The 24,169-nt window shown below is 49.6% G+C and overlaps 1 protein-coding gene across 2 annotated transcripts in view; it reads left to right on the top strand.

The window, feature by feature from the left end:
• SNTG2 (syntrophin gamma 2) overlaps positions 1-24,169 on the top strand; it is a 180,448-nt gene that overhangs the window by 91,642 nt on the left and 64,637 nt on the right. For both annotated transcript variants that reach the window (XM_053891208.1, XM_019435837.2), the window contains one exon: positions 21,516-21,643. In XM_053891208.1, coding sequence (XP_053747183.1) covers positions 21,516-21,643 — 128 coding nt within the window. The remainder of the gene's footprint in view (positions 1-21,515; positions 21,644-24,169) is intronic.

Here is a 24,169-nt window from a genome sequence, read left to right as displayed (position 1 = left end):
GGCGGGGGGGGGTTGGGGGGAGGCCCCACCCGAGGTCCCCCGGCACCTCCTCCCACGGCCTCGGGCCTCCGTGCTCTCAGGCTCGGCGTGGGGCCGGCGACCAGCCTGCTCCTGTGAACGCGTACCCTCAGCCTTCGTCGTCACCCTCATCACGAAGGGGAGAAAGAGAAAGGCAGAGCGTAGGAATGCTCTGTAATCATTTGGTTAGGTCACCTTCAAGAACAACGCATTTCACAGAATCTGAATCCCAGAGAGTCAAAACAGAGTTTTAATATGTTATTTTTTAAAAGATATTAAGACTCAAAATCCTGTAAAAAATGTTAAAGGCCACCTGCTTCGTATTCCAGATGGAAACAATAATAATCGCGTCAATAATCCAGCGGCCAGCTGGTTCCACGCCCTTAGCGGCTGGGCTCTGTCTTCTGAAGCCTGTTCGGCACTGAGATCGTTCTCTGCACTTGACAGGGGACTGTGTCCAGTACAGCCTCACGATGGTGCTGGAATTGACAGGACCTGTGGATCGGAGGGTAAAGTAGACTCTGCCCTGCACTTTGCTTTATCGACAGAAGCGGGTCGGAAACATCCTCAGACTCGAGGGATGTGGACTGTTTCCGGTGGCGACGCTCTCGGGATGGTTGGATGGCTTCCGTCCTCCGGGACCGAACCCGACCCGACCGAGCAGGAAGTGGAGTTTGCTCAGAGCAGCCTTGTTAACGGGGAGGGGGGACCCGCGGGCTGGTCCCCGGCTCTCACGGCTCGTGCCTCCAACCCGGTGCGTCTGTGCCTCTCCTTGTGGAGGCGGGGAGGCTGCACGTCCTCCGGTCCACACTGCCGGAGGGACGCCCGTGCTACCTTGTCTAGGCTGCAGCCTTTCTGTGTGTTTATTCCGAACTGAATTGGTAACTACTCCTTCCCGACGTGACCTCTCTTCCCCCGTGAGACGGGGTCGGCTCCCGGCTTTTCCTTCTAGCTCCCACACGCTCTCGTCCAGAAGCTGGGGCCGCCCCACATAGCTTAGAACTGACTTCATCTTTACGCTGCTTCTCTGCCAGAAACCCTTACCGAATATTTATAACAACAGAGAAGGTCTCATTCGCACTGACACCATCTATTAGGCTGAAAGTTGCAGAATTCATTCCTCCTGTCTCCTGGACCTCCCACTCGTCTGCAGACCCGCTGGCGCCTCCTTACCCGGTTAGTGTTGATGCTTGTCCTCGGAGCAGGCTGCTCCGAGAGGGTTTCGTGTCCAGAAAGGTCTCCTTTGTCCCGAGCGAGAGCCGGCGTGCTCCCTGGGTGTTCTTGGGCTCTCGGGTGAGTATAGACCAATGCTGTTTGTCTTGAGGTGGTAACACCACCGATGTCAGCATCTGCTGTCGTAGGTTAGTCGGAGCTCAGGTAGGACTGGACGGTGAGCGTGCTGAGGTCCCTCTCTTGTTACAATACTTCATAAATTAGTAAAACACCAGTAAAATTAAAGACCAAAAGAGAAATAAAGCAAATTGCAAAAGATAATTAAAAATGCACCAAGAAAAAAGGAAAAGAAGACAATGAAGGAGCCAAAGTAAGAAGGTAAATATGAATACAAATAGAGTAGTAATAAAATACGTTTAATTAGACTGAATTTACAGTTTAGGAGCCATCGATTATTTCAGTCTCTAAGAGGACTGGAATCAGGGGTGCCTGGGGGGTTCAGTCGGTTAAGCATCTGACTCTTGGCTTTAGCTCCGGTCATGATCACACAGTTCGTGGGTTCGAGCCCCACACTGGGCTCTCTGCTGTCAGCACAGAGCTGGAGCTGCTTTGGATCCTCTCTCTCTCTCTCCCCTTCCCTACTCGTGCTGTCTCTCTCTCAAAAATAAATAACACATTTATTAAAAAAATCTTTTAAAATGCCCATGCTATCCAAAGCAATGTACAGATTCAATGCAGTCCCTATCAAAATTCCAATAGCAGTTTTCACAGAAGTAGAACAAACAATCCTAAAATTTGTATGAGACCAAGAAAGACTAAGAAACACCAGATAAATCTTGAAAAAGAACAAAGCTGGAGGCATCATGTTCCCTGACTTAAGTTTTTTTTACAAAGCTGTGATCATCAAAACAGTATGGTCCTGGTATAAAAACAGACACATAGACCAATGGGACAGAATAGAAAACCCAGCAATAAATCCACAATTATATGGTCAATTACTTTATTACAAAAGAGCCAAGAATATACAGAGGGGAAAAGACAGTCTCTTCAGCAAATGGTGTTGGGAAAGCTGGACAGCAATGTGCAGAAGGATGAAATGAAAGTGAACCGATTTCTTACACAAAAGAATTAAGTCAAAGTAGACGAAAGACTGAACGTAAGACCCTTAACCGTAAACCTCCTGGAAGAAATCATAGGGTATAAGTGCCTTGATTCTGGTCTTGGTGCTGATTTTTAAAAATTGACCCCGAACGCAAAGGCAACAAAAGCAAAAATAAACAAGCGGGCTGTATCACACGGAAAGCTTCTGCACAGCAAATGAAGGCATCAAAAATGGAGAAGATACTTGACTTGTAAGGGGCTATTATTCAAAATTTATAAGGAACACCTACAGCTCAAGAGAAGAAACCTTACACTTCAATGAAGATTTGGGTGGAGAGGACTCGGGGCGCCTGGCGGGCTCAGTCGGTTAAGCGTCAACCCTTGATCTCATGTCAGGTGACAATCTCACGGCTCGTGAGTTTGAGCCCCACATCGGGCTCTGCACTGACAGTGTGGAGCCTGCTGGGGATTCTCTCTCAAAATAAGTAAGTAAACTTAAAAAAATTGGGTAGACGAACTGAATAGATATTTTTCTGCAGAAGACATACAGGTTAGACTAGCACACACGAGAAGATGGTCAGCGTCAGACACCCTCAAGAAAGTGCAAATCAGTGGGGCGCCTGGGTGGCTCAGTCAGCTGAGCGTCCGACTTCGGCTCAGGTCATGGTCTCACAGTCCGTGGGTTCGAGCCCCGCGTCAGGCTCTGTGCTGACAGCTCGGAGCCTGGAGCCTGCTTCGGATTCTGTGTCTCCCTCTCTCTGTACCCTCCCTGGCTCATTCTCTCTTTCTTTCTCTCTCCCTCTCTCTCTCAAAAATAAATAATAAAGATTTTTAAAAATTAAAAAAAAAAAAAAAAAGAAAATCAAATCAAGACCATGATGTCACCTCACAGCTGTCCGAACGGCTAAAGTCAACGACACAAGAAACAGCAGGTGTTGGCGAGGACGTGGAGAAAAGGGAACCCTCAAGCACGGTCGGTGGGAGTGCTGACTGGTGGGGCCGCGCTGGAGGACAGCGTGGAGGTTCCTCAAAACGTGAGAAATAGAAGTACCGCGTGACCAGCAATCCCACTTCTGGGAATGCTTCCAAAGGACACGAAACCACGGTCTCGAAGAGACACCTGCATTCCCTCGTTCATTGCTCGTTATCGACAGCAGCCAAGATAGGAATCAACCTGGGTGTCGTTGATGGGTGCACGGCTCACGAAAACACGGAAGCCCTACATCTCTGTCTGCAGTGGCACATTACACGGCCTTGGGAAGAAGGAAGTCCTGCCACTTGTGACAACACGGATGGACCTTGGTGGCATCGTGCTAAGTGAGAGGACGCACAGAAAGAAAGACAGATACTGTATGATTTCGCTTATGTGCGGAACCTGAAAAATAAAAAAGAGTGAAGGAAACCCTCGCAGACACAGTGCACAGATTGGTGACTGTCAGAGGTAGGCTGGGGGGCACTGGGTGAGGTGGCTGGAAGAGAAGAGTGGAGGCACCGGACGCTGCCAGGTCCACCCGTCACGTGGAGCCAGCGAGGAACCCTGGCGACGTCCTCAGCCGGTCTTGCTGTCACATCCCCTCCGTCGTCCTTCTGGCCACGTTGGGTGGGGGACCGTGACTGTCGCGCTGCGTCCCCGAGGCAAGTCCTGCTGGGGATGGTCAGCGGTAGGTGTTTGTGCACGTGGACCGCTCTCGTGGGTGCCTCAGCTTTGTGGCCCCCCGACCGTACCGTGCTTGTGCTCGTGGAAGCCACACGCACCGCAGAGCGCGGGACGCTGGTTATGGCGGGGAGAGTGGCTGACGGTAGCCACGGGGTGAAAGGGACGACCCAGATGGCTGCAGGGCGTCAGTCATGTGATGCGTGAGTCGATAAAGAGTTTCACACAAACAGCAAGTCTGTTATAAACCACAGCGGGGCTCAGGGCTCGGGGCCTGTGTCCCCAGGACGTGGCACTGAAGCCACGACTGGTACGCTGTGTATTCAGGCTCACACACACCAGTCCCAGTGAGGGCTCAGTGAGTCTGATCTGGGGGCTCCGCAGAGGGCGTTGGAAATGGGGTTTTACCAAAGGCTGTGGTGTGATGGCAGATTCCACGGAGCCGATCCTGACCAGTCCGGCTGAGCGCCTTGCGGGGGTGTTTCTGGAGTGCTGTCTGGCGGTAAGGGCAGCGCGTCCGTGGACCATCACGCCGTCCACACAGCAGTCCCAAGCCCGGGACTGACGGCAAGCCGTGTTCATAGTGCACATAGTAAGTGCTTAAGAAAAACCCGTTTCGATCTAACGTCTCAAGAATAGGGAGATAGTTCTGTATATGCTGATGCATTCATGTGAGGAGAGTTTTCAGTGTTTTAAAATGAATTTTACCAAGAGCTTTTAATGGCTGGAAGATACTTACGCGATGGTAATTTTCAGAAGTGTGAGTGCCATAGGAACACAGTCATTTACAAGGACACAGAGATGCGAATGAGCTCTGCCGTGTGCAACAGTGATTACCTGCGGAGGTGAGAATGTTCAGGACTGCGGTTTCCTTGTGCGCATAGACCTGTCTGCTGGGAATTGTGATAACAGCGGTGGAAGCCCCAGTTTACACAGCAGTTTCTCTGTGTTTCTCTGTCAATGAGGTTTTTGCCAGCTTTCTCCTTGATTTTGATGGCTTCCTGTCTTACATGGAGGTCTTTCATCCATTTTGAGTTTATTTCTGTGTCTGGTGTAAGAAAGCGGTCCAGGTTCATTCTTCTGCGTGTCGCTGTCCAGTTTTCCCAGCACCACTTGCTGAAGAGACTGTCTTTATTCCACTGGATATTCTTTCCTGCTTTGTCAAAGATTAGTTGGCCATACGTTTGTGGGTCCATTTCTGGGTTCTCTATTCTGTTCCATTGATCCGAGTGTCTGTTCTTGTGCCAGTACCATACTGTCTTGATGATGACAGCTTTGTAGTGTAGCTTGAGGTCTGGGATTGTGATGCCTCCTGCTTTGGTTTTCTTTTTCAAGATCGCTTTGGCTATTTGGGGTCTTTTCTGGTTCCGTACAAATTTTAGTACTGTTTTCTCTAGCTTTGTGAAGAATGCTGGTGTTATTTTGATAGGGATTGCATCGAATATGTAGATTGCTTTGGGTAGTATTGACATTTTAACAATATTTGTTCTTTGAATCCATGAGCATGGAGTGTTTTTCCATTTCTTTATGTCTTCTTCAATTTCTTTCTGAAGTTTTCTATAGTTTTCAGCATACAGATCTTTTACCTCTTTGGTTAGGTTTATTCCTAGGTATTTTACAGTTTTGGGTGCAATTGTAAATGGGATCAATTCCTCGATATCTCTGTCTGTTGCTTCATTGTTGGTGTATAGGAATACAACCAATTTCTGTACATTGATTTTATATCCTGCAGCCTTGCTGAATTCATGGATCAGCTCTAGCAGTTTTTTGGTGGAATCTTTTGGGTTTTCCATGTGGAGTATATGTCATCTGCGAAGAGTGAAAGGGTGACTTCTTCTTTGCCAGTTTGGATGCCTTTTACTTCTTTGTGTTGTCTGATTGCTGAGGCTAGGACTTCCATCACTATGTTGAACAACAGTAGGGAGAATGGACATCCTGTTGTGTTCCTGATATTAGGGGGAAGACTCTTGGTTTTTCCTCATTGAGGATGATATGAGCTGTGGGCATTTCATATATGGCCTTTATGATGTTAATGTATGTTCTTTCTATCCCTACTTTCTTAACAGTTTTATTAGGAAAGGATGCTGTGTTTTGTCGAATGCTTTTTCCGCATCTATTGACAGGGTCATGTGGTTCTTATAGTTTCTTCTAATGTAGTGTATCATGTTGACTGACTTGCTAATATTGAACCAGCGCTGCAGCCCAGGAATGAATCCCACTTGGCCATGGTGAATAATTCTTTAGATGTACTGTTGAATTTGATTTGCTAGTATCTTGTTGAAAATTTTTGCATCCATGTTTATCAGGGATATTGACCTGCAGTTCTCCTTTTTAGGTGGGGTCTTTGTCTGGTTTTGGAATCAAAGTAATGCTGGCCTCATACAATGAGTTTGGAAGCTTTCCTTCCATTTCTGTTTTTTGGAATACCTTGAGAACAATAGGTATTAACTCTTGTTTAGATGTTTGGTAGAATTCCCCTAGGAAGCCCTCTGGCCCACGACTCTCGTTTGTTGGGAGATTTTTGACAAGCAATTCAATTTCTTTGCTGGCTATGCATCTGTTCAGATTTTCTGTTTCTTCCTATTTGAGTTTTGGTAGTGTGTGGGTGTCTAGGAATTTGTCCATTTCGTCTGGATCGTCCAGTTTGTTGGCATATAATTTTTTCAAAGCATTGTCTTCTAATTGTATTTGTGATCTCTTTCATTTGTGATTTTATCTGTTTGCTTTTTGAGAAGTCTGGCTTGGGGTTTATCAATTTTGTTTATTCTTTCAAAAAAAACCAGCGCTCAGTTTCGTTGATCTGTTCTATTTTTTTTATTCTATATCATTTATTTCTGCTCTAATCTTTATTATTTCCCTTCTTCTGACTTTTGGCTTTATTTGCTGCTCTTTTAGGTGTAAGGTTAGGTTGTGTGTTTGGGACCATTCTTGTTTCTTGAGATGGGCCTGGATTGCAATGTATTTTCCTCTTAGGACTGCCTTTGCTGCATCCCAAAGGGACTGACTGTCATGTTTTCATTTTGATTTGCTTCCATGTATTTTTAAATTTCTTCTTCAATTTCATGGCTAACCCATTCATTCTTCAGTAGGATATTCTTTAACCTCCATGTATTTGGGGGCTCTCCACGTTTTTTCTAGTGGTTAATTTCAAGTTTCATAGTGTTGTGGTCTGAAAATATTCATGGTATGATCTCGATCTTTTTGTACTTGTGGGCTGTTTTGTGACCCAGTATGTGATCTATTGTGGAGAATGCTCCATGTGCCCTGGAGAAGAATGTGTATTCTGCTGCTTTAAGATGAAATGTTCTGAATATATGTTAGGTCCATCTGGTCCAATGTCTTATTCAGAGCCGTGGTTTCCTTATTGATTTTCTGCCTAGATGATCTGTCCATTGTTGTAAGTGGGGTATTAAAGTCTCCTACAATTACAGTATTATCTAAAAGTTTGCTTATGTTTGTGATTAACTTAATTTCTATTTGGGTGCCTCCACATTTGGATGGACCCCTTAATTATGATATAATGCCCTTCTTCATCTCTTGTTACAGTCTTTGTTTTACATCTAGTGTGTCTGATAGAAGTATGGCTACTCCGGCTTTCTTTTGACTTCCAGGAGCATGATAGATGGTTCTCTATCCCTTCACTTTCAATCTGCAGGTCTAGAGTGAGTCTCTTGTAGACAGTGTATAGATGGATCTTGGTTTGTTTTTTTTTTTTTATCCATTCTGATACCCTGTGTCTTTTGATTGGAGCATTTAGTCCATTTATATTCAGAGTGATCCTTAATCTGGGGAAAGAAACAGGCATCCAAGTCCAAGAGGCACAGAGAACTCTGTTTAAAATCAATAAAAACAGGTCAACACCATGACATATCATAGTAAAACTGGCAGAATTCAAAGATAAAGGGACAGTTCTGAAATCAGCAAGGGACAAACATGCCTTAACCTATAAGGGTAGACACATAAGGGTAGGAGCAGACCCGTCCACTGAACCTTGGCAGGCCGGAAGGGATTGGCAGAAAATAGTCAACGTGCTGAACAGGAAAAATATGCAGCCAAGAATCCTTTGTTCAGCAAGGCCGTCATTCAGAGTAGAAGGAAAGATAAAGACTTTCCCAAACAAAACTGAAGGAGTTTGTGACCACTAATCCGGCCCTGCAGGAGGTCCTAAGGGGGACTCTATGAGTGGAACGTGGCAAAGACCGCAAAGGACCAGAGTCATCACCACAGACATGAAATCTCTAGGTAACCCCACTGGCTTCTGAACGGGCCTGATTTACAACTGCCTGTGAAGAGTCTAAGAACAATCATGTCCTATTTTGTCTCCATTATTCACGTTTCTTAAGAGATTTTTAATCTTATTGTGATAATAGTGATTTTGATTTGAAAAATATGACAATAACCTGTTGTTACAAAAGTTCATTTGCTTTTAATAATTGTATTGCCGTAACATCAAAAAATTTATGCACCATAAGTACTGTAGATAGCCTACACAAAATATTTGAAAATAATAGACTAAACATTTCCACTCAAAATACATCAAATTCAAATAGAAAATTATTTACATTTTTCGTATGAAACGCTGAGACCATGCTGTTCGTTCCTGAGACGTATGTCTAAATCTAGCTGTGGACAGAGACATTAGAAGACTTTCCCGTCAATAATAGTTAATATTGGATGTCTAGTTAGCCTGTAAGAGTCGCTCCTTGTAGACAACACGGAGAACTCCTGTTTCAGCAGGATGCACCCGCGGAAGCTGCAGAAACAGCTTGTGTGGGGCTGTGTGTATTTGCTGAGACAGTTTCCTGAGGCTCATGTGCGGCTGGTTCTGGAGAGGCCTCGGTGGCCTCGTCTACTTGGCCGCCTCACCAACCAGCCACAGTGAGTTCCTTGCTCCATTCGCTGCAGTTTCACTCAATGTACAGGGGCCTGGCAGAGGGACAGGGGGCAGGGGGCGGGGGGCAGCTGCAGGTGGCCGGCCCGGTGTGTGCAGCCTCGGGCTCTGGTCATCTTGACACACCGTGTTCCCAGAGGAAATGAAAACAGGAAGTCAGTAAAAGCTGACGCTGTTAAGAAACTGTCTTAATTCTTGTCTATTTGTTGTTTTTTACAGTTTGTTTATTTTGAGAGAGAGATTGAGAGAGAGAGCATGTGCGCATGAGTGGGGGAGCTGCAGAGAGAGAGGGAGAGAGAATCCCAAGGAAGTTTCATGTTGTCAGCAGAGAACCTGACGTGGGGCTCGATCCCAGGAACCGTGAGATCATGACCAGAACCAAAGTCAAGAGTCCAATGCTGAACCGACCGAGCCCCCCAGATGCCCCCGGGTCCATTTAAAGAAAATTAGGAAACAAAATGCTTCGAGAGGTCCCTGCTGCCCAGGGCCCAAGGCCCTTCTCTTTTGCTCGAGAGAGAAGACTCACTGTTCTGAGGGGACATCAGTGGAAACCTGACCGCACTGTGCATGTGCTTCGCGGGGATTCGAGCAAGGCTGTTAACCGACACACTGATCGCGCTGTGCAAGAACGAAGTCTCCTTTCCAAGCTTCTGGGTGTTAAACAAAAACTTGAAAGGACTAATGAGGGTGCACCCCCCCAAACTGGCATGCGGAATGTTACAGAGATGAACTCGGCTGAGGCCGCAGTTCCACATCCACGGAAAGTCAGCTACTGAGAAAATTCACCGTAAGCAGAGGCTGAAGTGGGCGTCAACCCGGATTTTATGGGAAAACAGGCCTCGTCGTTTTGTTGTATTCAGCACTAACTGAGGGTGGCCCCTGTGTTCCCGGGTCAGTGCTGTGGTGTCCACGTGGCCCTCCTGGTCCCCCAAAGCTGCCATCGCTGACTCTGTTTATAGAGGAGGAAACTGAGGGTCAAGGGGGTTACATCCGAGTAATGAGTAGCAAAAATAAGTAGCAGGGTTGGAGCCAGGTCTGTGTTTGGGTTAGACAGCGTTTCTCATTAAGGGGGTATATTTGTGTAAGATACGCATGTGTATGTGATCACCATACTTACGGTAACACAAGATTTGTTACTCTTTGTTCATAATGTGTTGTACACGCGAAGTGTATACGTTTATACAATGCATGCAAGTACTTAAATGAAAGGCTGAGCTGAGCCAGAGAGCAGAACCGGTGGCAGGACGAGCCCAGGATGGCATAAGGCAGCCAGTGTCGGGTGCCCGGCTGAGAGGGGACGGTGACGTTCAGAAGCATAGGTGCTGGAGATCCGGGCCTCCTGGTTCTGCATTAAAGCATCGTTCTGGTCTGGATTTGTCCATCGCCACGTTCTGGCTTTGCAGGCAGTTGTGTTCAGACACAGGACCTAAGACCGTGGACGGACGTAAGAACATGCAGCGTTAATGCCACATGGATCTCTTCCAAACTTCCGTTGAGTGTGTAAATGTGACAGGTTTGTTGGCAAATTTACTGACTTAAATTCAGACACTGAAAGCGTCTACTAGGAAATTCTAACTGACGAGTTCTTCCTCCCAAGCTGGGACTTGGGTGTGTGTGGTGATTGGTGCCAGGGTGCGTCTGAGCTTGGGTTCGGGAAATGGTGCGACCTGACCGCCAGAAACCTGGCTTTGCCTGCAGCACACCGTCTCTGAGCCCCCGGCCTGTATCTGGTGACATCTCACGGGCTGGCCCTGGGGCGGCTGTACGCAAAACAGCCACGGCTGTGGTCTGCATCCCCCCATTCTTTGGTGCCCAGGGACCTAGAGAGGAGAGTAAGAGACCAGAGAGGTCACGGGTGGTCATGGGAGGAGTAGGCACCTGTCACGGGGAAGCTGGAGCCCGTGTCCCCACCACCCTGTGACAGCTGCTGCACATCTTGTGGATGTCCGGGACCCTCTGGCGTCACTGGAGTGAGGACGTGAGGGGTCTGCTGAGGGGGCAAGGTGGCCGTCAGGTCGAGGGCGCCAGCGGCTGCTCCCTGGTGAAGGTGGCAGAGGGTCCAGGCCTCCGTGGGTGGTCCTTGTGGCCTCTGGGAAGGCACGAGAGACCCACAGACCGGGCGTGGACATATCTCACCCTAACCCTGCGGCCAGTGCTTCCTGGGGCCCTCCCGCACCTGATGGTTCTGTGAAATCTTGTGTCTGGGATAGATTTCTACTAAAATTACATTTAATAATGTTAGGCTATTTTAATTTTATAGTTTTGCATAAGCAATAGCTCAAAACTATTCTTCTGTAGTGAAAATGTGGAATGGTGAATTACTGCTCTTACGTTAACTGATTTATGTTCAGTATTTCTGCTTTGCAATCTCACGCGCTGCATTTGCTCTTACGTCAAAAGCACAAAATGACTCAGCAAGGTGCGTCTTGTGTAGAAAAGGCAGGATCCACAGTTTCTAGTAAAATGTCGGTGTGGGGGACGAGTAAATGACAGAGGCCATCGGGCCTCTAACAGGTGCATTTCCTCCTCACCACGGGCACCTCGGCGACAGCTTCTCTGGCCGTGACAACCGTGTCCACACCATCCTGGCTGCAGTTCTGGACTAGCTCAGGGCAAACCGCAGGACAGAGGACCCCAAAGGAAGAATATCCTGCAAAAAACACATTCCCTTCGCTCCACAGACGTTCACAGTCTGTGCCATTCCGAGGACATTCAATGACGTGCAGATGAAAAATTAGGAAATACTTGATTTTTAGAGATGGATGTGGCCATAAACGCCTGTAGGGGCACTGACCCGACAGATATGACTGTAAACGCCCGTAGAGGCGCTGACCAGACAGATGCGGCCGTAAACACGCGTAGGGGCACTGACCCGACAGGTACGACCATAAGCGAACGTAGGGGCACTGACCTGACAGGTATGACCGTAAATGCCCGCAGGGGCGCTGACCTATAATTTCTGTAACGTAGTAAATGGGTGGTTCTGGATGGAGTGGACCTTGCATGGGCCCAGGTCCCTTCGTACAGCCTGCTTCAGCTCTGGATTCTTCTGTGTGGAAAGAGCAAAAGATACTTTTCCTGCTGTTTTAAAATGTGTTACGGTAAATACGTGTTCATCTTGTTTTGTGATTCTGAGGGCGCGGCCACACTTGGTGCCCAAAGGCAGGCGCCAGGTGGACCTGCTCCGGCCCCGGGAGGCGAGGCGGCTGGTCGGGGGGTGTCTCCCGCAGGGGCAGCTGGGTGCTGGGTGGTCAGGGGCCGGAGCCCTCGGGTCAGTGCTGGGACGTGCCCTCCCCGGGAGCCGTGCCGCCCCCCCCACCGGCTGCCCGCGGGGACGTGGAGGGGTCCGTCCTGGCCCAGCGGCCATCCTGGTGTCGCTTCTCGGGCCACCCCGCCCCCACCCCGCGCTGAGCCACTGCCCAGCCGTGTGCCCTGGGGTGGTGCTGACAGTGTCACTGTGCCCCGAACCAACCCCCAAGCCCATGTGCGGTGTGCACGGGTGGGTGTGGGTGTGTGCGGACCTGCATGTGTGGGTGTGCGGGTGCGTGCATGTGGGTGTACGTGGGTGCATGTGTGCGTGCGTGTGGGCGTGTACAGGCAGGCGTGCAAGTGTGGGTGTGCATGCCGGGGTGCATGTGTGGGGAGGCGTGTGCGTGGGTGTGGGTGTATGTGGGTGCGCGTGTGCATGCGAGTGCACGCGGGTGGCCTGGGAAGTAGCACACTACGGAGGCCAGCCCGCAAAGAGAAGAGTTCTGGAAGCAAAGTCACCACCCGAAAGCTGAAGGAAACATGACACTAGAGACAGAGCAGAGTCACCAAGCCTGTCCCTGAGATGAGTGTCAAGCCCGCCCTGTGCCAACGTGATTACGGGTTTTTAAAGTAAGAAAGACGAGAGCATCGGGCGTGAACAGTGTTGAGAAGGGCCCGTGACGCTGCAGTCAAAATAGTTCGTCATCAGACACGTCGCGTACTCACCTTAAATTACATGCTGACAGCAGAGTTAATTACGCGATTATGGAAACATTCTTTCCTTTAAGAAACTCCCTCAGAGCCCTGCCGGGAGCTCAGAGGTGACAGTTCAGTCTGGCTTTTCCGCCGCTCGGCTCGCCTCCCCTCGCTGAATCTCTGATGCTGAGAAAGTAGTGTCTCAAGGTTCTTAACTGTTAAGAGTTCAGATTTAAAATTCCGCGCTGGTATCCGGGCTTCATACCCACCGTGGGGTCTTCCTCGTAGGGGAAACACAGTGTGTGCGGAGGATATGAGGCTTCTGGGTTTTTTTTTTTTCGTTATTTAGGGGTATATAGGTGACATGTGTCTTGTTTTCCGCAAGAAAAGAAGTGTTTGTAAAAGTCTTACGTACATTTTGTTCTAATCGATTTCACTTCTAAAAGCACTAACGTTATGACACAAGGTCAGAGTATTTTACTAAGGCAAGGAGTATTTTCAAAGTCTGTCTCTTCAGGGAGGTACGGGGAGGGCAGGAGGCCGAGGGAGGGGACTGTCCCCTCCAGGTGCACCCCACCTGCCCTTGGCTTTCCGGATGTGGCTCAGATACCCTTGGCAACCCCTAGGGGTTTCACCCAGTGACCACATGAGGCCGTGAATGTCACGTCCATTTCACAGATTTTAAGTGTAGGGGTAATTGGGACTTCTCACTGAAACCCATCTTCTTAAATTGCCTCTAGGTTGTGAAGGTCCCGCAGGGTTCCCAGACCAAGTCATGGTGACGAGGCGTCCAGCTTCGGCCACCTCTCCCCCAAGGCACCACACGGTGCTTCCTGTTACTGTGTGCAATACCCAAGTACGGTTGTGTTGTGTCACAGTCTGAAATTAGATTTAAAAACGGGCCCGTACCTCCAGCAGGATGTATCAAGGTCGAAATTATGAACTTGTGACCCACAGGCATCTTTGTCTGCTGTGCAGCGCACTTGCCATTAATTGAACGCTAAGTGGTGAATATTCAGCTGCTTGCCAGCATTTGAGTCTTTCCTGGGTTTAAAAATTACCTTTACTTTATTCATCAAAACTAGAAAGAAATCCAAGTCCCATCTTGGAGCTTCTCTAAGGATAACACCGAGGCACTGCAGTCCGCCACATAGAAGCATATTCTAAAGAGCCACGTAAAATAAAGGTTCGGATTTGGAGTCTTTGGTCTGTGGTCTGCGTAACAAATTTAGTATACCGCCTTCTCAGGAACCTCCAGTGAATGGCTGCCTCGTAGTCATCGGCTCCATGTTAGGTCAGAATATCCAAAATCCAGAACTTCAATAAAGCCACCAAACACTTGCCGTCCATTCTAGTGACTTCGTTAATTTCATGGAAATAAATGTGGAAAGAAGCTGGTTGCTATGGACTCTAACCTGTGAGCCCGCGGTGGGGGCCCTGAGCTGCATCAGATAGCCCATGAGCAGGCATGAATTATACAGCACTCTGCTCTGGTACAAAAATATCGATCATCATTTTAATTATTTAATTGAAATCATTTTATTTATTTATTTTTTTTAAACGTTTATTTTTGAGGGAGGGAGAGAGAGTGACAGAGTGTGAGCAGGGGAGGGGCAGAGAGAGAGGGACACAGAATCTGAAGCAGGCTCCAGGCTCTGAGCTGTCAGCACAGAGCCCAACACGGGACTCGAACACATGAGCTGTGAGATCATGACCTGAGCCGAAGTCAGACGCTCATCTGACTGAGCCACCCAGGCGCCCCAGATTGAAATCATTTTAAAATTACAGTTAATATTTCTGTTTTAAAAATTACATTTAGGTTATGCACTGAATGATGCTTAATCAGCCTACCAACATGGACGCTTTTAAACACCCTTCTCCCTAGAAACAGACACAGTGCTTGGGTACTACAACATCTTGCGTGGCCTGGTCCTGATACACGCGAGTGGTGTTTCGTGACGCGTGTCAAAGCGCGTGCAGTGTCAAAGTAACGGAGATTCCAAAGCCATATCTAAGCACCTGTACAACACGAATCTCAAAGAAGGGGGCCTGAGAATTTATCTCTTACAAACTCCCTTTATGATTCGTATGCACAGTGACATTTTCAAGTCCTTGCACGAGACATCGGATGTGTGAAACAAGACAAAGCAGCTGTTGGCACAGACCTCCCGTCCAGCACGGGTTCTGAGAAGATCCGTGAGCACTGGAAGAACCAAGTGCACTTGAAGAAGCCCGCACAGCACGTCTCCCGCAGTGCTAACCTCTGCCCTAAATAGTAGAAGCCAGGTGCTTGTTTTCAGGTGCTGGGCAGCCGGCCATATAAGACCGTGAGCCGTGACGGAGGGGACACCACAAGGTGACAGTGCAACTCACACACAGCGTGTGGTCCTGGCGCACCGAGGAGACAAGGACAAGGACGCAGGGCTTCTGGATCAGCTAGAAGCCGTGGGGCGGGGCAGCAGGGTCCCCGGAAGGAGGTGGCGTTGGGAGCTGGAAGCGTGTCTACGTAGGTTTTGCACAAGTCCTTGGCCGAATGCCAGGATACCAGTGCGCAGGGAAAGACTGCCCCGTGCCCCCCCGTCAAGGCGCTGAGGGGCACAACAAGCAAAGATGCCAGAGGTCTAGCCGTGCTGGTAACACTGCGGCTCCATCCCGGCCGAACCGGAGAAACTGTGCTAGATACGCAGCTGCGAATTCAGAAGGGCTGCGCCTCAGGCACAGAGGCAACCCTAAAGCTGCCGTAACGGAGTCTCTAAAACCAACCCTTGGAAACAAGTGTGGACGGGACAGCACTGGAGGCTGAATCCCTTCAAGTTACAGGGGTTTAGTAAACACTTTGGTTTCTGCAAACCCACCCCAACATAGTTTAAAACTCCCCACGTTTAAGGTGATTACGGTAAGCGATCTACCTGCTGAACAGAAATGCCCTGGAAGAAAACATAATCCATAGTCACTACCTTGTGTCGTTGATAACGTCTGGTCCGCAGCCAGAAACTACGAGTGACGCAAACAAGAACAAGTGATATGAAGCTAAGAAAACGCGCAAGCAGTAGAAATAGACCCCATGTGAAAATACGGAATTTAGCAGACAAAGATCTTAACGCAGCACTTTCAAATATGTTTAAGGCCTTAGAGGAAAATACGGTCGTAATGACTGAACAGATGGGGACTCTCAGTGAAGAATCTGAAACTTCAGAAAATGAACAAATGGTAACCATAGAACTGGAAGCATAATAATTAGAATCCAATGCCTACTAGTTCGTCTTCCCATGGATAGAAGATGGCAGTAGGACTGCTCGAGAGACCAGGAGACAAATGGAAAATTGCCCATCTCAAGAACAGAGACAGACTGACAAATGAGCCCCAGTGATGTGTGGGACACATCAGGTGGACGAGTCCCAGAATGAGGATGGGGATGATCAGAAGCCCGACGCACACAAAGAAAACTATTCCAATCAAACTGTCGAAAACCAAAAGAGGAAATTCAGGCAGCAGCCATATTTTAAAAAGACATAACTTACCCGGGTACAATGATGTAAATGAGTGTTTATTAAGAATTTTACATGCATGGGATAATATTCTTTAAAAATGAAGGGATACAGACTTTTTTAAGTTTTTTTTTTATTTTTTATTTTTTTAAATATGAAATTTATTGTCAAACTGGTTTCCATACAACACCCAGTGCTCATCCCAACCGGTGCCCTCCTCAATGCCCCTCACCCACCCTCCCTTCCCTCCCACCCCCCACCAACCCTCAGTTTGTTCTCAGTTTTTAATAAGAGTCTCTTATGTTTTGGCTCCCTCCCTCTCTAACCTCTTTTTTTTTTCCTTCCCCTTCCCCATGGTCTTCTGTTAAGTTTCTCAGGATCCACATAGCAGTGAAAACATATGGAGTCTGTCCTTCTTTGTATGACTTATTTCACTTAGCATAACACTCTCTAGTTCCATCCACGTTGCTACAAAAGGCCAAATTTTATTCTTTCTCATTGCCACGTAGTATTCCATCGTGTATATAAACCACAGTTTCTTTATCCATTCATCAGCTGATGGACATTTAGGCGCTTTCCATAATTTGGCTATTGTTGAAAGTGCTGCTATAAACATTGGGATACAAGTGCCCCTACGCATCAGCACTTACAGACTTTTTAAAGTAAATCTAAGCTAAGAAAATGCCATCAGGGGGGCTGCACTACAGGAAATCCTGAGAGGTGGTCTTCCAGATGAAAGGACAGAATGCCAGTGGGAGACGTGCATATACAAGGAGTGAGGAGCACCACAGGAGGAGTGTGCGTGTGTAAGATGTCTGTGCTTCCTTCTCTGAAGTTCCTTTGAAGTTAGATAGTTCAGAGGGCAGAATGATAGCACAGTAAAGTGGAGGTGGTGATGTATGTGGACATAAGAGACAGCAAAAATAGCACCAAGGGTGGGGGCCAAGCACATTGAGATGCTCTGCTGTGAGATCCTGGCACTGGTGAAGGGAGGCATGGGAAGGAGGATGTGTCAGATACAAGGTTTGAAGTGATGCAGTACTGACTCAGAGTAAACACTGATAAATTAAGAGTGTGTATTATGATCCCTATAGCCAATGAGGAGATAAAAAAGAATAATGAAAAAAATTAACCCCTAAAAGAGTATGTTCAATGAACTGGGAGAAAACCCAAGAGGAACAAATAACAAATTAGCAATGTATAACTAAACCCGTGACACGAGAATTATATTAAATGTAAATGAACTAAACGTTCCATTTGAAACAAATTATCAGACTGAATTAGACCCAAGTCTGCTTACCACGGGAAGTATTGTTTAAATGTAAAGATGCAGATGGGTAGAGATTAAAAGAGTAGAGAATATGTATCTTATAAACAGTAACCAAAAAAGGTGGCTTTGTTAATGTCTAACAAAGTAGTCTTCAAGATAAGGAGTGTCCAAAAAACAAAGGGAAGTGTTTTGTTATGATTAAAGAATCAATTCGTCAGGAAGACGTTCTAGTCTTAAGTATGGCACACACCCAGTAATAGAGCTTCCAAATACATATACCAAAACCTGGCAGAAATGAGAATTAGACAAGCCTCTCATCATCTATGGAGATTTTAATGCTCTTTATGCAGAAGTTGATATGACGTGTAGACAGAACATCAGTAAGGACATAAAGGACATAATCAACCTTATGAACCAACTGGAACCTAACTGCCTTTTACAGGAAACCACACCCCAAGCCTACAGGGTGAATATGGAACGTTCACCAAGATCACGTGCAGGGCTGTGATAAGCTATTTAGGACTGTAAACTCAACTATTCTGTAATTGGTGAATTCTGTCAAAGAAATAACATGTGACCTCCACAGTTTTTCAGGAAATAGAGGAAGATGGAATGTATCCCACTAATTGTGTGAGGCCAGGATAATACGGGTACCGGAACCTTTCGATGGCATTATAAGTAACGAACGTTACAGACAACAACCCTCACGGATGCTGGTGCAAAAATGGTCAACAGAAAAAACCCAAAGGGTACCACATCATGAGCAAGTGATGTTTGCCCCAGCAGCGCAAGCGGGCACAACATCCAAAGTGCTGACTTAACTGATAACACAGCAAATGTGCTGATAATATCCTCCAACTGGAAGGAGCCCAGATCTCCTTTAGCAGGTGAGTGGATGAGAAATGCAGGTATACGCAAACAGTAGAATACTACTCACTGATGAAAATGAATCCTCTGCCGATACATCTCACAGACTTCCTGCTGAATGGAGCCTTGTGCATATACTTCCTGTGTGGTCCTATTTGTAGAAGTTCTAAGAGTCAAAACTAATCTAGCTGATCTGACTTCTGTCAGACTGACGTGACTGGAGGGCAGGAATTGCCTACAAACTGCCACAGGGAACTTTGTGGGGACAAGGTTTGTGTGGGTGTGGATGGGGCAGAATTAGCCTGTGTCGTGATTCAGGTTCTGGCATGGGGTGTATCTATTTGTCAAAGCTCATCAAACTGTGCTCCTACATGAGTACATGTTGTAGGTGGTTCATGCCTCAAGATTGCTCAGTAAAAATAAAAGGAGTTGCAAAGCCCACAACTATCCAAAGTAGGAAGAAGACAGCAATACCTGAAAAGTTGCTTTCAAATCTCTTATTCAAAGTATTACGATGACTAATATTTTTTTTTCTTTTAAAAACATGATTTAGGGGCACCTGGGTGGCTCAGTCGGTTAAGTGTTGGACTCGTGATTTCAGCCCAGGTCGTGATCTCATGGTTCATGAGTTCGAGCCCCGCATCGAGCTCTGCCCTGACAGCACAGAGCCTGCTCGGGATTCTCTCCCCCCCGCCCCTCAAAATAAATTAATAAAGTTAAAAAAATGCCTTAAAGACGTATTTCGGCATACAGCAGAGATGGAGACCCCCGTTAGCGGGGTCGGCGCAGCAGAGAACGGGGGTCCGCTCCCCCTCGCTCTCGGCTCCTGCTCACGCGCTCGGCGAACTAGGGTCGCCGCTCAGGGCCGCCCCTGCTGACGCTCGTTCCTGCAGAATCGTCCTTACCCCTCACGGCCGTTGCCTGTTCCCGCTAGGCCATCAGGGTCTCGGGCCAGCCTGTAGGCCGCTCTTCAGACAAAGCCTCAGGCATCTTAGTAATCCTGTAAAACGTGCGAACGCCGTGTTCTCCTCGAGCAAGTGCTGATAACTGCTAAATTATATTTAGATACAGACTTCATTCCAAGGGAGTTAGAGCAAGAGAAGCTCTCCCTACACAAGGGATAAATAGAACAGAGCATAATCACCCTCAAGGACCCGGGTTCCTATTAAACAGAAGGTGCTCTGCCTCTGAGCGCGAGGTCTGTGGGTGAGTCCCGCTTTGTGTCAACTGTGACCCATAAACGTTCTTCTCTTCCGTGCCCTCGATCGCGATTATTGGCAGTATGGCTCTAAGTTTCAAAAAGAGAAGAGGAAGAAGGTCCTCAGGAAACGTACCAAGTGTGTGATGAGGTTTGGACCGAATTTTTTCCCTCTTTTTACAGTTTTGAATTTCCCAGTTGTGTAGGGTGCGGTCGTGTCTCCACCGTGAAGGTGGTGTTTTCGTGCTTCCGTGTGGACGCGTGTGCGTGCACGCCTGAGGAGAGCCGGCACGCTGGCATGCCGTGTGCCACGCGTGGCTCTCCGTGCCCGTGCGTGGCAAGACGCCGGGACGCGCGTTACTTCATCTTCTCTCACTCCCCAACAGTTTCTGTGTCTTGTATCACAAGTACTTGGTTTTCCTGGCGTTTCTAAGATGTCTCCATCGTGTGGCACGTCGGGGAACCAGAGGGAAGAGATTGCCCTGGGGAGGGTCTGTGAGGGCCTCCCCACGGGGCCGCCCGCCCCTGACGCACCTGCCCCGACGCTGCGCCTCCAGCCGCCCCCAGCGGCTCCCGAGGTTCCCACCCGTTCAGAATCTGTCGCGTGGTCACTGCGGCAGCGAACAGGAAACGTCCCGGGACTCGGTTGGTTGCACATCGGTGTTTCACGACGGCCTTTTCCGCTTTAGCTCTTCGGCAGCTTTGGGCCGCGTCACAGAGCAAGCGGGGGAGGGCACGTTTTGTGTCGCCTGCAGCGGGCGCGTGACTCCTGCCTTAACCTGTGCGGGTTGCGAGGCGCTGACTGGCGCAGCCCGCGGCGTCTCGGGTCCGCTGTGGGAACGCGGCCCCTTGCTCCTGCAAGCTAGAGGGATTGAGCAGCTCTGCTTGCTTTCTTTTCCTTTTTTCTTTTTAACGTTTATTCGGTTTTGAGAGAGAGAGACAGAGAGAGAGAGAGACAGAGAGTGGGCGGGGGAGGGGCAGAGAGAGAGGGAGACACAGAATCCGAAGCAGCTCCAGGCTCCGAGCTGTCCGCACAGAGCCCGACGTGGGGCTCGGACCCACAGACCACGAGATCATGACCTGAGCCGAAGTCGGACGTTCCGCCGACTGAGCCCCCAGGTACCCCCACACAGCTGTCATTTCTTACAGGAACCTGGACAGCAGGGAACTCGGGGAATTGGCCCTTTGCCCTTGGAGCCGGTGGTGCTGAGTCGGGGGCTGCTGTGCGCTCGGGAGCCTGCGTGCTGGCCGGATGCCCTCACCCCTGCCCGGGGCTGCCGTCTCCATGCTGGGCCGCGGGCTCCACGGGAGGATGGGTCAGGCTGCTACCGCCCCCCCCCTCAGAACCCAGACGGGAACTTGGGGGTCCTCTTGCCTGGAGCCCACTTCCGATCCTGCCGCCTGCGGACCCGGCAGCGCGGGGGTCGGGTCACGAGCCCGTTTGTGTGGGTTCCGCGTTTCCCACGCACCTGCCTGTGGTCTGCAGGCTCCACGGAGGAGGGACTGTGCTCGCGCCCACCGGACAGTCAGCGTGGCCCCTGACCCGGCCTCTGTGCGTGTGTACCTTCTGTCTCCGGACCCGGAGGCGCTCCACTGCAACGTTTGACGTGGGCGTGGCCGCAGCCCCTCGGCCTCCTGGACTCGCCCCTTCCCACGTCAGTCTCTCTCCCCGAAGCTTCCCCTTTGACCTTTCTCTTCTGTGCAGTGTTTTGTTGACAAAAGAGAGAATTAGTTTAAATTTACATGGGAGGGCACTTACTTCTTTCCAGATCTTTCAGAAAATTGTCACATGCTTTTTAAACAGTTGAAATGTATTTCCTTTGAATTTTAGGGGACAGGATGCTGGTGGCTGTCCCTGCATCCGGTGCTGACCGACTCTGTGACTGTTGCTTCTTGCTTATCGTGCACAGGATTCACCATCGCCTTCCTCGCCCGCAGCTGACGCGCCACAGTATGAGAAGCGCTGGCTGGACACGCTGTCCGTTCCTCTGTCTATGGCCCGAATCTCCAGGTGCAAGGCTGGAACAGGAAAATGCAGGTGTGTGACCGCCGTCGGAAAGCGGGACGCTGGCACACCCCCCAGCCACCGCCTGTCCCAGAGTGTCTGTGTCGTGAGGCAAGCGTGTGTGACGTCTTCTGGTAGAGCGAGCATTTGCGAAATAAATAAGTAACAAGTCAGAGGAAAGGTAGGCACTGAAAAGAAACCGTAACCAGAGCAGTAGTGGATTTGTTGTTGGCAACAGGCCTCCCGTGGTGAGGTGATTCGTGTTAGTTCTTCTGAATCGTTGATCACTGGAAAAACCGTATGTTCGTGTGTAAGTGTCGGTAGAATTAGGAAGTGACAGTGCATTCGTGTCCAAGTTGCAGACGATTTCCGAGAAGTCATTTAAAGTCTGTGGGCCTCGTTGTCACTGTTCATAAAATGAGGGGTTACACCTGCATCCGTGTCCAGTAAGGCTCCTTGTCTCCGAGCTCGGTTAATTAATCCATTTCAAAGATTTATGTGTGAAGGTTGTGTTTCCATAACTGTTTCTGCGGACTCAGCGTTTTGCTCTCTTACCAGGCATAGCGTGTCCTCTGTGGCTAACCACCGTGGCAGGGACGGCACGGTGCTGGTGAATTGCCTCTCGGTTGTACGACGGGTGTGCAGACACCTGTGTGAGCCGTGGCCTGCCAGCCAGGGAGGAGTTTGCTGTTTGCAAATTGAGCACTATCTTTGACAAAACGTGCGTGCCCGCACCTGCCTGTGGGTGTGTGCCCTCGTGCGCGCTCATGTGTGGGTGGGGGAGAGAGGAGTCCAAGGTTCTCTTCTCTGGTCCCTCGGCGAAGGAGGGAGTCTGTCTGATGGCGCTTTTGACGAACGGCTACCATTTCATTTTCGGTACGAAGTGACATTACTTGCGTAGCCTCTCACAGTCAACGTGCACGTCCGTGAGAGGGCACTTTTGACACCGTCGCGTGCACGCCAGCTCTGAGTCTAAGTTTTATGTGTGTGGCCGTTTGGAAAAGGTCAGTAGACCTGAGAAGGTAGGGAGGTGGGAAGACATGGGTGGATATGTGGGTGGGAAGGTAGGTAGGGGGACAGTAAGGTGGGAAGGTAGGTAGGTAGAGGGAGCGACAGAGAGGAGTAGGCAGGCAGGCAGGCAGGCCGAGATAGGCCCGTCGGTAAACAGCCATGTGCAGGCCTAACAGCAGTCGTGGCCACAGATCCCTCTTAAAGTGTGTGTGTGTGTGTGTGTGTGTGTGTGTGTGTGTGTGTGTGTCTGTGTGTGTGTCTGCCCATCCCCCTGTTTGAATAAGAGGCTCTGGGAAAACCAGGGCCACTGGACGTCTTCAGGCACCTGCTGTCTCGCGGGACGAAGGGGCGGCCCGGACCAGCCTCTGGTTGGAAGGCCAGCGCTCTCGTTTCCCACAGGCCGCGGCTGTGCCCTGTGTCGTCCGCGGGGTGCGTGACAAAACGCTACCACCTGACTGGGTTCTGCCAGCTGCTCCGCTGCCTGGGGTGTTCAAGCGGGTGCTCCTGGCGACGGGAGAGCCGAACCCATCGGGCCTCCAGCAGGCGCCCGCTGGGATGAGCACGTTGTGCCTGTGGACAACACGTGGTTCGGGAGGGCTCCCGCTGCCGCCTCGGTGCCGCCCCGTCTCCTGTCCCGGCAGAAAGGCCGCAGAGCCACCAGCCCACAGACAGCCCTCAACTCTTCCGGAGACAAAAACGTGTCGGTTGAAGGCCCCATGTCACCCGGGCAACACGTGCAGGTCCAGAGACGTCTCAGGGGCGCATCCTCTAAACACACGATTGGCTCAGTCCATGCGTGGTTGTGCTTCACCCGGTGCCTTCGAAAGGACGCCGGTTTGGGATTCCAGGACCCGGGTTTGAGTCGAGGCGCGTGTGCTGGGGTTTGGAAGTAAAGGCAGAGAGGACGCCTTTAGGACCAAGGGAACTGTGCAGGCAGAGTGTCCAGGGTCATCCCAGGAGGCTTCCGGAGATGGCCTGGATACGCCCCGGAAAGCCTTGCTCTCCTCGGACAAGCCGCCAGACCGCTGGGGAGGCGCACGGCGCGTGGGGAAGTGTCCTGGGTCTGGAAGGGTCCTGGAATCGACATTTTGCCGGTTTCCCTTTGCCTTTCCAGGGCCCCGTGGCTTCGCCCAGCGAGGCGTGCGTTTAAACAAGTAGGTGGGGAAAGATGTTAATACCTCACTGCCTCCTAAGGTCTCGCGCAGGTAACGTAAACTAACGCTGTAGGTTTAAAGGAGCTCTCAAGTATCCTGAAGGCTTGTGAGATTACAGAATTCCTAAGTTCTGCAGAAGAGGAATGCCTGACCTGAAGGAAGAAAATCACGATTTGAGAGATGTCACCAAGAGCGTCAGGCAGTCTGAGTCTGTCCCGCAGGCTCGTTTGCAGGGCACAGACCTCCGTGGTCCTGCTCAGACTAGCCTCTCCATGCCTCTGGTTTAATGCTGGCCTCGAAGACAGTATGGGCGGGGCACCTGGGTGGCTCAGTCGGTTAAGCAGCCGACTTCGGCTCAGGTCACGATCTTGCGGTTCGTGGGTTCCAGCCCCGC

This window comes from Panthera pardus, unplaced genomic scaffold, assembly GCF_024362965.1.
Source record: "Panthera pardus isolate Hobbes unplaced genomic scaffold, ASM2436296v1 HiC_scaffold_26, whole genome shotgun sequence".
Lineage (NCBI taxonomy): Eukaryota > Metazoa > Chordata > Mammalia > Carnivora > Felidae > Panthera > Panthera pardus.
The sequence above is the reverse complement of the archived record's forward strand: the minus strand, read 5'-3'. Positions and strand labels throughout refer to the sequence as shown.